Source organism: Nerophis lumbriciformis, linkage group LG24 (genome assembly GCF_033978685.3).
Source record: "Nerophis lumbriciformis linkage group LG24, RoL_Nlum_v2.1, whole genome shotgun sequence".
Lineage (NCBI taxonomy): Eukaryota > Metazoa > Chordata > Actinopteri > Syngnathiformes > Syngnathidae > Nerophis > Nerophis lumbriciformis.
Window position 1 is genome coordinate 3,760,938 of NC_084571.2, and position 14,385 is coordinate 3,775,322.

Sequence of the window (14,385 nt, forward strand, 5' to 3'; positions counted from 1 at the left end):
TCTTTTCAAGTGGAAACATTTATTATTGTCAAGTTCAGCTTGCAGCACAAAGCTTTGCCCTCGCTGTCAATGTAACATTCGTGCACACGGCAAGTTAAAGGACATGCATACGCGTGCGGAGGCGAGAGTGAGAGGTAGAGCGTCTTCTCCTGTTGGGTTTTAGAGCTCTAAGGGGATTTGAGCAAACATCAGTTGAAAGCCTGAGGAGGACAAAAAGCTTCAAGACACCTAAAAAGAAGCAAGACGGCCACTGTAACCTCCAAGAGTAATGTCAATGTATTTACACGCAGCAACACAAAAAAGATGTTTGTCTGTCCTCACTGACGTCAGAAGTCCCAGTCGTCCACATCCAGATGGCTAAGACCTGATTCCAGACTGGCCAGTCCAGACGAGGAGGGCTGCGGCTGGGAGCTCTCTGAACTGCTGATGGGCGATGCGGGCCTCAAGAGCTCGGGCAGCGCCTCAGAGGGACGCCGCTTGATCTAACAGACACATAATCACTTAATATATCTGAATAATGTCAGGATGAATCTAGACATCTTACGCACCTGCTTGAAGAAAGGATGACCTATGAGAGCTGAGGCAGACGGTCTGAATCCGTCAAATGGAAACAGTTTTAATACAATTCTGTAGCTAACTTGTCCAAATGGCGTGCAAACATGTCTACCTCTTTTCCGGCTCTCGCTGAAGACACAACTCCACAAAGGTGTGGAAGTGGGTAGAGAAGGTGCGGTTGTACGGGTGTCCTGACGACGACGAAGACGAGGCCGGCTCGCCGTTGGAGTGACGGAGTCCGCCTCCTACGGGCCCTTCGCAGATCCCAGAGTCCGCTCCGGAGCGCGACGGCTTCATGGAGAGCTCCTCTGGCGGGATCGTGGTGGTGTCCAGCAGGCACGGCACCGTTCCGTTTAGTTTCTCCAGCAGCATCTGTGCAAGGAAAGCAAGGTGCGGCGGTTAAAATACTCGTAGAAAGAGCATCCAGTCAGAAAACTACCGTATTTTTCGGAGTATAAGTCGCACCGGAGTATAAGTCGCACCTGCCGAAAATGCATAATAAAGAAGGAAAAAAACATATATAAGTCGCATTTTTGGGGGAAACTTATTTGATAAAACCCAACACCAAGAATAGACATTTGAAAGGCAATTTAAAATAAATAAAGAATAGTGAACAACAGGCTGAATAAGTGTACGTTATATGACGCATAAATAACCAACTGAGAACGTGCCTGGTAAGAGTCATTCAAATAACTATAACATAGAACATGCTATACGTTTACCAAACAATCTGTCACTCCTAATCGCTAAATCCCATGAAATCTTATACGTCTAGTCTCTTACGTGAATGAGATAAATAATATTATTTGATATTTTACGGTAATATGTTAATAATTTCACACTTAAGTCGCTCCTGAGTATAAATCGCACCCTCCGTCCAAACAATGAAAAAAACTGTGACTTATAGTCCGAAAAATATGGTACATTTGTTTGGGTAAATGTGTTGTCTATGATGGTGATGTGTGGCGACATGTTGGAGGTATGGTGAAAGCTGGCCAGTGTGAGCGAGCAGTAAAAACTACGGATCGACTGGTAATCAGCGAGGAAATTCGGTATTTTGCCGTATATCAGTATTGACTTTTTTTCCTTACAACTACAACAGAAATATATCTGCAGATACAATACATACAACATACAACAGTATTAAATATATATGTATATTAGTGAAGTAGATAGTAATAACCACTGCTCAAGCACCAGCCCTTCTGCCCCCCATGAGAAAAGTTCAGTTTTTGCTGGAGCTAAAACATTTTTATTCATTTAAAAAATGTTTACTCTTATTGTCAAAAATTCTCCCCAAATATGTTTTCAAATCTGACAGGGCATTTATTTGAGTTCTCGTGAGAATTCTTCTCCGGTCTGCTGAGCTGTGTTCACCGCAGCGCTCACGTGGCCACAACCCCCCTACCCCCCTTTTCTCCCTCCTGCAGTGTGTCTCCTCTGCCTACCCGTCAAAACTTTCAAATTTTACCGGGAAATTCAGTTTTTGTCCTTCTTTCCTGGCATCTTCCCGGTCCCGTTTTGTTTGTTTTCGCTACTGCAACGATGGAGTCTCTCGACGAGCCGCCGTCCGCAACACTCGAAGCTTAGGCTCATTAAAGGAGCGCCGCGAGTTTCATGTTCCGTGATTCAATCAAATACGACAGCAAATATATCTCTGACAAAAATCCAAACTTTTTAAATATCTTGAAACATATACTTGTTATATAAGTAATGAAGAGCAGGCAGCAGCTTAAACATTCTCATACTTTCTGTAACATTCAGGAAGAAATTATGTCAGCCAGCTTGAAAAATGTCTCAACTAAAACTTACGTGAAGGAGTCCAAAATTGTTTTTAATTAAATGTTCGTAATACTTATATTACATGCGGGGGCGGTATAGCTCGGTTGGTAGACCGGCCGTGCCAGCAACTTAAGGGTTCCAGGTTCGATCCCCGCTTCCGCCATCCTAGTTACTGCCGTTGTGTCCTTGGGCAAGACACTTTACCCACCTGCTCCCAGTGCCACCTACACTGGTTTAAATGTAACTTAGATATTGGGTTTCACAATGTAAAGCGCTTTGAGTCACTAGAGAAAAGCACTATATAAATATAATTCACTTCACTACTTCAGGGTTCCTCATGAGGAAACCTGAGAATGTATTAAATCTATAAACAGTTGTAAAATAGAGTAGATGGTGAGTTATTGTGATGGATAGTACTTTATTGATTCCTTCAGGAAAATTAAAATGTACAAATGTACAAAAATCTAATTTTTTTACCATTTTTCCCAGGAGATTTCCCATAACTTGAAATGCAAATACTCCTCTTAGACACAAGTAATAAAGGTGTTTGTGAAATCATTTGATGTTTTTTTGCTCCTAAATGAACCAAAACATTAGCCCTGAGTAAAACATCATGTCGCTACTGGTCCCACGTTTCCTTAAAAAGAATGTTACAAAAACAAAAACAATTTACAGCCTTGTCAAGCTGTTTACTGACACATACTATTTATGTAGAAATAACTTTTACTGCAAATGAATATCGGCTCTAAATATCGGAAATCAGCCTCATTGACCCATCCATCCATCCATCCATCCATTTTCTACCGCTTATTCCCTTCGGGGTCGCGGGGGGGTGCTGGAGCCTATCTCAGCTACAATCGGGCGGAAGGCGGGGTACACCCTGGACAAGTCGCCACCTCATCGCAGGCCCCATTGACTACTACAATAATCGCATCAGCACTGAAAAAAATCATATCGGTCGAGCTCTAGTAAAAACCATGTGACCTCCTGTTTCCCAAGCCTTGTCACTTCTGCACTGACAAAGCCCCTCAATACCACCAGTAGTGGTCAAAGGAAATTTAAGTGATCAAACATAAAGATAACACCAAAACAAACAAACAATTGACACCCAAACAAAGCATGAATGACTCCTACATGACCCTTTTATGTTCCTAAACACTGCGTGTCCTCTCACCTGCGTGGCTGGCATGTCTTTAAAGGGAACGTGTCCATTAGCCAGCTCGCATGCTGTGATGCCGAGACTGTAAATGTCTGAGCGGGAGTCATAGCCCTGCAAGTTCTGGGGGACAGTGTGAACAAGTCAAATATATGTGTACTCCAGTCCTGTAGGTGGCAGTAAAGTGCATTAAAAATCTGGTATTATGGCTTGTGGTACCTGCTGCAGCACCTCGGGGCTGAGCCAAGGCAGCACCTTGACACTGTTCTGCGGAAAGTCATGCACTACTTTGTCTCTCTGGCCGTGTCGGATCAGACTGAAGATGCTCCGCAGACCCGACATGCACACCTGACCGTCGGCCGAGATCAGCACGTGGCTGGCCTTCACGCTCCTGTGCGCGACAAGTTCTTAGAAAAAGATACAACATACAATAACAACGCCTGCTGTAGAAGCGCGGCTTACCTGTGCACGTATCCCATTTGGTGTATGTATTCTAGAGCTTTGAGCATGCCCAGTAGGATGTACGCGATGGTGAGCTCGCTCATGCCGTCGGGGAAATGTGTGCTGACCAGCTCTCTGGCAGAACCTAGGAAGACACGATCAAGGTGAGACACTTGCTGTGCGTTAAAGTGATCATAGTTCAGGGGCCGCACCATACGCCATGAAGGGGGTGATGACCCACAGCTCGTTCTCGGCTATGAAGATGCTCTTGTAGGGCAGGATGCTGGCGTGGTGAAATAACTTGGACACGTGCAGCTCGGCCTGTGAAGCAACACAAACCAGACGGCACCTCCGTGATGCTCATGGACCCAATGTGCCGCATCTACAAATTCTACCCCAACTACCAGATGTGTTCAAACTTTTCAGCTGAGGGTCGCAAATTGAGAAATTTAAGAATGCAGGGGGCCATTTTGATATTTTTCATTTTCAAAATCAATATTTTGAACCTTTATGACTCCCCTTAAGTTTGGTCCTGGGGAACCAGAAAAGACTCAGTCACAAGAATGTTAAAAACCGGTCATAGCATGTACATTTTCTTTTCAACACTTACATTTCGAGACCAACTTAAGATGTATCTGTTAATATAAATGTTTATTTATTGTTTTAGATTTTATGCTCTTTCTGTTAGGAAAACCCTGTTTTTATGGCAAAGAAACACAAAATATGCCACATTTCCCCCCCAAAAAATGTCAAAAGTGGAATTTTTGAAGTGAAGTAATTGCTGCCTTAAATATGTCAATTATTCATAACAACGTTGATTTTTATTCATTATTACTTTATGAGCAAGGTCATTTTAAAAATATTTAAAAATGTTCCTTTAAAAATATTTAAAATTAGAATATTTGATGGAGTGTAATTAGAGCCTTCAATAAGTCAATATTTCATAACAACATTGATTTTGAGACACTATTATTTCTGGAGCAATTACAGTTTTAAAGAAAAAAACTGCCTACATAGCAGTTTTGTGTACCGGTAATTAGCAGTGTTGGGACTGTACTGTAACGCCATTAGTTTCGGCGGTAACTAGTAATCTAACACTATACCGTATAGAACATTATACGGTATAGTGTTCTGTGGTTACTTTTTGGTTGGCCAATCGGACGTGACGACAGGCTGTCCTCACTCAGGTCCGCACGGACCTGGAGGGGCGTGACTTTCAGGAGAAATTCGGGAGAATGGTTGTCCCGGGGAGAGGCACTGAAATTCGGGAGGGTTGGCAAGTATGACAAATTCTCACTTCTTTTCTTTTGTCGAGCACAAAGAAAAGAACATTTTAGTTAAATGTAAGTTGTGTCTTGGATCAAAGATCCCGTCTACTGCCCAAAACAACAATTAAAATCTGCCTGGTTAGGCTTTGTGTATGTCACGTGTGCCTTCCTTAGGTGAAGCCAGGTTTACAGCTATGTTGTTATTATGCTGTTTGTTACTTATGTATGTTATGTTGCAGCTATTTCAAATAGTTTTGTCAATTTGTTCTGGCCTGAAATAAATTGGCCCTTTGAAACATATCTTTGTCTTTGTGTGTTGTATGTAGACCACATTGCTTAGCAGAGTTCAGTGATGCAAATGCATGTCAAGTTGATCAACAGATTGTATTATTCTCCAGTGCAATAACAGTACTGAAATGAAGGCTAAAATGGCATTAATGGGAGCTTTTAAAAATATAAAAACATTTAAAAAAAATAACTAAATAGTTACTTTTCACAGTAACGCATTACTTTTTGGTGTAAGTAACTGAGTTAGTAACTGAGTTACTTTTGGAATAAAGTAACTGTAACTAGTTTTCAGTAACTAACCAAACACTGGTTATTAGTCAACATTGCAACTTTTTCTCGTTACATTTCACCTGTATTCTATTTTATTCCACTTTCGTTTTTTTATAATAGTATTTTCAGATTTTTCAAAAATTAGCTCCATGCCACAAATGTCCCCCGGGCCGCACTTTGCATACCTCTCACTTTAAGTATCAGATTTCAGCAGAACTGAGTTAAAAGAAAGGTTGATGCAGACCTGCAGGTAGGCGACCATGTCGTTAGTACACGACTCCAGATCGATCCGTCGTATGGCCACATGCTCCCCAGTGGGTCTGTATCGGGCTCGGTTGACCGTCATCAAATGGTCCAGACCATGGCCTTTAAACACGCATTCATATATCACTCAAACGTTCCTTCTTATATTGCTATTTCTAAAACACTCAACAGACAAGTAATATGTTTGTGTTAGGGATGCGCCGATTGATAGGCCACCGATCAGTATGGGCCAATTATCACTGGAGAATTGAAGGATGAGACTAAACATGTTACACACCAAGTAAGAGCAGATAAGAAGGCCTGCTCATTGCCAAGCTGGCTTGAAACAACACAAGAAGTGCTTAGCAAAGTCTAGGAAGTGTAGATGGAAGGATTTTACAGCAGAGAAAATGTATAAGTACATTAATAAAAGTTACAGTACTGCAGTGTGTAGCGAGTTGCCAGGTATATGTAATCATAGGGCTCATCAATCCACATATCAGTAGTCGATACCAAGGGTAGTATCTATGGATGGGTGATAAAACAATTCGTTTTGATGCGTTTGATAAAACCTTCGATAATTATTTTCCTTCTTCGGAAGAAAGCGGAAGTTGCGAAACAAGGTTTGTTGCATGAAAAAAGGCACTTGCTCTCTGGTAACCGAGTAAGGCAGGAAGTGATCACTGATCAGTGGGAGTGACATGCTAGCAGCCAATCAGGTAACAGTATCAACTATCAGTTTGGTTGCGCCATCTTGTAGTTTCGCCGTTGATTCTTTGCATGGAGTGAGACGACAAAGAAAAAATGAAGAAATTGTGGATAAATAAAAAAAAGTCACCAAGACAGTATGGCAGTTTATTGGATTTTTTCAAAAAGGACTGTAGTCAAACCAATGTGGTCTGTAAATGATGCAAGGAGCTAGCCCCCACCAAGACTGGTAATTCTACATCATCTTAGCCGCGCTCACTCTTTAGTGCACAGCTGTAACTTCCTGGCATAAACCTGCAGAAAATAGATTTTCTCAGGTTTCTCTACGTTTACATTTTCACACTTTGCACTATTTTGTTACGCACCCACACATATATAAATAATATATAAATATATACATATATAGATACATATTTGATATAAAACCAATATATATATATTAGGGGTGTGGGAAAAAATCGATTTGAATTCGAATCGCGATTCTCACGTTGTGCGATTCAGAATCGATTCTCATTTGCAAAAAATCGATTAATTAATAAATTTTTTATTTATTTAAAAAAAATATATATATATTTTTTTTAATCAATCCAACAAAACAATACACAACAATACCATAACAATGCAATCCAATTCCAAAACCAAACCCGACCCAGCAACACTCAGAACTGCAATAAATAGAGCAATTGAGAGGAGACACAAACACGACACAGAACAAACCAAAAGTAGTGAAACAAAAATGAATATAATCAACAACAGTATCAATATTAGTTACAATTTCAACATAGCAGTGATTAAAAATCCCTCATTGACATTATCATTAGACATTTATAAAATGAAAATGAAATGAACAATAGTGTCACAGTGGCTTACACTTGCATCGCATCTCATAAGCTTGACAACACACTGTGTCCAATATTTTCACATAGATAATATAAGTCATATTTTTGGTTCATTTAATAGTTAAAACAAATTTACATTATTGCAATTAGTTGATAAAACATTGTCCTTAACAATTATAAAAGGTATATCCTGCTGAAATCCTATGTATTGAATGAATAGAGAATCGTTTTGAATTGGGAAAAAATCATTTTTGAATCGAGAATCGTGTTGAATTGAAAAAAAAATCGATTTTGAATCGAATCGTGATCAAGAATCGATATTGAATCGAATCGTGAGACACCCTAAGATTCACAGCCCTAATATATATATATATATGTTACATATGTACACATATTACATGTATATACATATTTACACATACATATATACACATAGATACACATATACATATACATATGCACATACACATACATACATACATATATAGGATATTATAGATACTAGAGTGATTAGAGCTATATTATTATTTTCACAAAATTAATTTTTGTTGTTTTTGTTAATGTTGACACATTCAGGGAATAACACAGGAGGACTTTGAGGGCAAAAACCAAAAGATGTAAAACAGCGGTCGATTGTAGTTTTTGCTTTTGTTTACTTACAGCGCACTATTGACTATTTAGTTTAAATAAATGTATGCAAGAAAAGAGAATAAGGAAGTAGTTTGCGTGTATTTCGTTACACTGTCAATAGCACCCACCATAACTACATTAGAAAAAGAACAGTTACTATAGATTTGGCACTTGACTTCACTCATGGATGATCGGTATCGGAATGGGCAGCATGGAACCCTGATCGGAACATCCCTGTTATGTGTTGTGTTCACAATTCTCCAAAGATTACAAATAATGTATACGGAGCATGAAGCGTGGCCTACCGATGGCGCCAAGGAGCTGATAGGCGCTGCTATCAGGGAGGAAGCTGCCCATGGCGTCTTGACGTGGAAGGGAGGTCAGACTCTCCCGACTGTCCTCATGGGCCTGGCCGGGGATGCAACACAGACAACAAAAGTGTAAGCACAAAAAGGGGTCAGATTCCTTGTTTTTAAAATCATGAACGCTCACATTATCCCTCACATGCTCAATGTGTTAAATCAAGACAGTATTCCTTGGTGGACGTCTCCTCTCTGAATGCCTATGTCGTGTGTTTTTAATTTTGATTTCATTCTTTGCTGCTATTATGACGCCCCTTTTAGGAGGAGAGAGTCCACCCAGATTATTTAGTTCTAAAGCTGTCTAAAATGATGAGATGTGACTCGAATTGAATGTTCTACAAAAAAAGACTAAGTACAAACAATAGCGATACCAGCGCTGTGAGAGAATGAACAGAGCTGTTTAAAAGATCGAAGCAGTCTCTTAAAATGGACGCCTGTCTCTCATGCTTTTGTCCTCCTATGTCGGAGCCGAATTTGATAGTTAACTTGACGTGTGTGCCGAGCACACACACCTCCTTCTTCACACTCTCTCCAGGCTGGTACTTCATGACACCATTAATAATAATAGTAATAATAAAAGTGTGTGAGAGCGCATAGATAAGGAAACAGTGTGAGCCTACATGTGTGTAACTCTTCTAGCAGAACAAAGCCAAAGCTGGTGATTTCTAAAGCGTTTGTATTCAGCCAAAAGGAGGGAAAATATTCCTCAAACACTGCTGATGATATTTCATTTTGAACCTTCGTCTTTTAAGCTAAAGGGAGGGAACGGTCGTGAGACCATCTGTTGCTCTGTGATCCCTTGTGAAAACACATGTTTGGTTTGTGTATAAAAAAAATATAAACATACTGTGAAGAAGCGCATTTTCCTTGCAGTGAGAAGTCAACACAACCAAACAAGTGCAGGGGCGAAGAAAACGTGAGAGTGCATGAGGCTATTATGGTTTCCATGGTGATGTGAAGGGTGTTGATCAGATACATCTTGGAGCAAAGCTAGTAGGGGGATGGACTGACACCTTGCTGAGTCACTCATCTCAGCAGGGTCAGGTGGAGAGAGCGTGGCCATGCATTGCCACAGCAGAGCTCGTAGAACGCCATCAGGCTACGATGCACGTGTTTGGCAACGAGGAGCTCGCCATCAGCCGCATCATTAGGTCACCGTACCTGTGACTAACATGCATTCGGTATGATTCCGTCACAAACACACATTTTTTTTGTCAGCATAAATGGCCGCAATGTGTTCCTCGCAACATGCTTTTGAGCTCATGTGCAGGGAAGCACACTCTCTGACCACAGCCTGCTCTAAAGCGATCACAGTGTTTCCCATACGTCCATTTATTTGTGGCGCACCGCCAAGAATAGATTTGGCATTTCCTCTTAAGTGGCATTGAAACTCATTCGCACCTGATCTGCCAGAGAATAAGAAGACGTAAAAGGAGGGATCAGTAGCTATGTGCACATGGACACATTTAATCGGATTAAAAGCCTAACCGGAATAAAAATGCTTCATCTAAACACGCCATTCGGAATATTCTGACCCGATTCATTACAATCGAAACAAGTAGTTTATGCCGATAGTTATTCGATTTGGAGCTCATGAAAACACATCTTCCAAAATTCAGGTTGAAATTATCCTTACTGTGCATCTCTTTGATGTCACCTATATTTTGGTGGTGGAGGGGGACTAAATGTATTAGTCTCGGTATGAAGCGATCGTCTTGTTGCTGTCTCCCCGTATTCAACATGTACAGACGTAGCGTTATATACTGTTGAGTTTCTTGCTTTAAAACGAGACTGGCAAAAACAAAAGTATGGTGTAGAGTGTCATGTGTCGATGTAACAATAAAAGAAGGGATCCAGTTGCCATCTTAACGAGCTGTTTTATTTCTCGGCATTACCGCTACTTTAAGTGCTAACTACTAGCCTCAAACACATACACGGAATGTCATAACATGAAGACGCGCCGCAACCTGTACATAATCACAACATAAAAGGCACAGAACAGCTCCATTTCAAAAAGAGAGGTAAAACAAAAGTAGTGAACCGAAGAAAAAGATTATAAACACTGTGATAACGTCGGACAAGCAGAAATGCACAAAGCCATGTTTACGAAGGAAGTCTACTACTTCTTCAGGACCTACAGTGAGAAAACTCGTCCAAAAGATGGCGCCATTGCACAAATAATAATACACCTTTCTGTTTCTGGTGTGTGCTGCACATGTCAAGATAAAGCATTCTGATTTAAGGTGTGCTGCATGAAGATGCACATCATAATCAAATAATTATTTTCAGGGTCCATGTACACCGTGACATTCTAATCCGAATGATGATCAGATTAAATACATTTTGTCTATAGATTCTAGTGGAGTAATGTAAATGTATTCGGATTTTTTGGTTGAGAGCCTTCGATTAGGTAAAGAGGCGTATGAAAATCCTACACGGTATGCATTAAAAATGAAAGACAGGTAGTGTTTCTTGCGTCATGCATTTACCCGGTAATCAAATACAGTGGTACCTCGGGATATGAGTGCCCCAGTTTATATTTATTTTTTCGGAATACGAGCTGTCTCTTAGCTAATCGTTATGCTGTAGGTTGCAAGAAAAATTTCTGATTACAAGCCTCCCTACTGCTAGTGGGCGTAGCGAATGTCACAGTCTTACTCGCTAGCATTAGCTTATTGCTAGAGATGGACATAACTTTATTTTTCCAACCATGGAAAGGAAGAAATTGGTGTGAAGAACCGTGCTGAGAAGAAGAAGTGGATGATATTCATTGAAATAAAGAAAGATATAATAAAAAATATGACTGCATCATACTGAAGTAGAATGAGTCAAGGACATTAAAATCGAAGCAGCATTTATCCATGAAAATATGCAGCTGCAGATGGTGTGTTTGACGGTGAAGCAGCTGGAAGGAGATAATGTAGAAGTCCGCTCTTTAAGTTAATGCTGTACATTGTTAATTTATTTATTTCATAAAACTACTGTAGTTGTCTGTAATGCAGTATATTGTATTATGCTCATCCAAAAGTTCATTGAACTTTTGAAAAGGCACGTTGCGTGTTAAAATCATGGCGAACACTAATCAAATTGATTTTAACTCATTTCAATGGGCGACGCGGTTTTGCAATACAGGTTTTTCAAGGTATGAACCAATTAAACTCATATCCCTGGTTACCATTGTGTAAGTGGTCGTGAAGGAAAAGCATTAACCTTGTGTGTGGCGAGCTTGACATGCATGCAGGTATTAAAACTGGCTGAAATGCGAGGTGTGAAGCATACCACCTAGCATTCGACTAGTGGGAGTCAAGACTAGAAATAGTGCTTAGAAGACAGCTTAGAGACTCTTGGGCTGTACACTTTACCTTCCCAGTGTCCAAAATGCGGTCATTTACGAATCGTGGTTTGTTTTTATGGACCCAAAGCACGTGGTAAAGAAAAAAAAAACACTAACAATGGAATATTTTCAGCAAAAATACATTACATGACGAGAGAAAAATCTTAAAATTACATTACTAATAACACCAAGATGTTTTTAGAATGAATGCAAGTTAGCCGGTGACATCATAAAGGACGACAAAGAGATCACAGTCCGGTGGGAAACACTGGATCTACATCCAAGAGGTCTCCATAGAGAGCCATGTCTATGTCAGATCACTAGGAATGCATGTTAGCACCAAGTCTGAAAAATTCAGAGCACATTGCCATCACAGCTCAGTGTGAGAGGATTCCACATTCTCTTTTAAAAAGCGGGAAAATACTCATGCATACCGAGGAAGTGTGCAGACGCGCGGAGGCCAGCGACTGCTTCCACGCACGCATGCACGCACAATCACAAAAGGCACAGTTGGCGTGATGATGCGGTGACAGGACACTTACTTTCCTGTGAGACAGTCCCTGAGCTTGCTCTGAGGTAGGAAAAACCACATCAATGACATGAAGACATGAACACACACTAAACATGAGCAGGAGCCTCATTGTTTAGGCTCCCTTCTGGCACCACAGTACGGTCACATGAGAGCACACTGAATGCCATGAAATGATATCCACCCCCCACAAAATGTTTGCTTGTACATATCCAGCTTGAAATTATCATTTTTATGAATGACGCATATAAACAAGTCCATTTCAGTAGCCGAGTCTGCAGGCTCTTGGCAATGCAACACCGCTTGTAAAATAGTGAGCAACAGTATATATAACTTGATTGGACTGTATTAAAGATGTGGTAAATATTTGACAGTATGCTCCAATTTATACAAAAGTGTGACCATATCAGGGCCGCCACATCATTTTATATGGCCCGTGAACACCTGGAAATAATATGCGTCAATAAAAGTACCTTATCTTAACTGACTACCGGTAAATGTATTAGTTCTTTCCTTTTTGACAGAAAAAATATATTACGGCTGTCAAGTGATTCTTTTTTAATCAGATTAATCACACTCTTGCTGTGAATAATCATGATTAATCCCTGGTTATTATTTGATTGTACACATTTGCTTAAGAAAATACCCCAACATTTGGATACGAATGCAATTTGATAGTCAGAATGTCATAGAGGAACTTTTTTTAAATGTTTTACTGAACTGCAAGTCATTAATTTTCTCAAACCTTGGTGGCAGTAAGTTATAGTAAGAATTAAGTGCACATTTTGCACATTTTAGAGTTCTCCAAGAAACAAAAAAGTTTCCGATAACACTGGAAAAAGTCGCTAGATTTGTCGCTCGGAGCTGTGTGCAAAAAGTCGCCAAGAGGATTGGAAAGTCACCAGATTTAATGACAAAGTAGCCAAGTTGACAACACTGCATGAAGTGGCTGTCGATTTAGAAAATAATTTTTTTAACTTACATGTATATGTGGTGAACGCAGGTATAAACTGTCGCCAGCATAGTTTGTTGTCCTCGGTTTGCTGTCTAGGTAGCATTCACGCTAGCGACGCCATCCTCAAGTTCATGTTTTGCATTAAAAATGCCATTTAAAACTTGATGTGCGTTGATGATAAAAATGTTTTTCGCTGCAAGACTGACTAATAACCTAAGTTCTATCTTAAGTTTCGTCAGAGTTTGTTTTGAAGGGCAAAGATCCCATCGCTCTATCGTCACAATCACAGCCTGTGCAATGTGCGCCAACCTTCTGGAGGTCAAAACAAACACTGTGATTAATCTTTTGATCTATTTATCATAACGCGATAAAAATATTATTACTCACATGCGTTAACGTTGACAGTCCTAGTACTGCATGAAAATGCATACCTTTCATTCTGTCCAATGGTGCAACAAACACTGTATATTATCATACTTTCCAAACATTTGTCAAAATTAAAATAGATACTTAAATATCTGCTTGACTTATGCTTCCAAAGCAAATTGCACAATGTAAAAGTGACAATAGATTTTATGGAGAAATTTACAGTACTTTTGAGAGCTTAAACTGAAAAAAACTCAACCACTATTTTTGTACGGTAAAATTATGTCGACTAAACTGCCAGTTTTTTACTGTAAAATCTAGAGTTGTTTTTACTGTAAATGGATCAACATTGTTTTTACTGTAAAAACAGGTCAAGCAGCTCAAGTGCCAGATTTAAAAAAAAAAAATAGTGGTACAGTACCGTATTTTTCGGATTATAAATCGCTCCGCAGTATAAATCGCACCGGCCGAAAATGCATAATAAAGAAGGAAAAAAACATATATAAGTCGCACTAGAGTATAAGTCGCATTTTTGGTGGAAATTTATTTGATAAAACCCAATACCAAGAATAGACATTTGAAAGGCAATTTAAAATAAATAAAGAATAGTGAACAACAGGCTGAATAAGTGTACGTTATATGACGCATAAATAACAAAC

General features: G+C 39.8%; 1 protein-coding gene across 7 annotated transcripts in view; it reads right to left on the reverse strand.

The window, feature by feature from the left end:
• Positions 1-14,385, reverse strand: part of strada (STE20 related adaptor alpha) — a 24,996-nt gene continuing 10,611 nt past the window's right edge. For 3 of the 7 annotated variants that reach the window (XM_061981327.1, XM_061981328.1, XM_061981331.2), the window contains 10 exons: positions 12,419-12,447; positions 8,486-8,588; positions 6,005-6,126; positions 4,147-4,255; positions 3,956-4,079; positions 3,713-3,884; positions 3,512-3,616; positions 668-927; positions 549-591; positions 1-482 (listed from right to left, as the gene is read on the reverse strand). In XM_061981327.1, the coding sequence (XP_061837311.1) occupies positions 327-482; positions 549-591; positions 668-927; positions 3,512-3,616; positions 3,713-3,884; positions 3,956-4,079; positions 4,147-4,255; positions 6,005-6,126; positions 8,486-8,588; positions 12,419-12,447 (1,223 nt within the window). In that variant the 3' untranslated portion in view covers positions 1-326. Of the gene's footprint in view, positions 483-548; positions 592-667; positions 928-3,511; positions 3,617-3,712; positions 3,885-3,955; positions 4,080-4,146; positions 4,256-6,004; positions 6,127-8,485; positions 8,589-11,904; positions 12,082-12,418; positions 12,448-14,385 lie in introns of those variants that run through there. The other 4 variants (XM_061981330.1, XM_061981329.1, XM_061981333.1 and 1 more) reach the window with 2 other exon arrangements.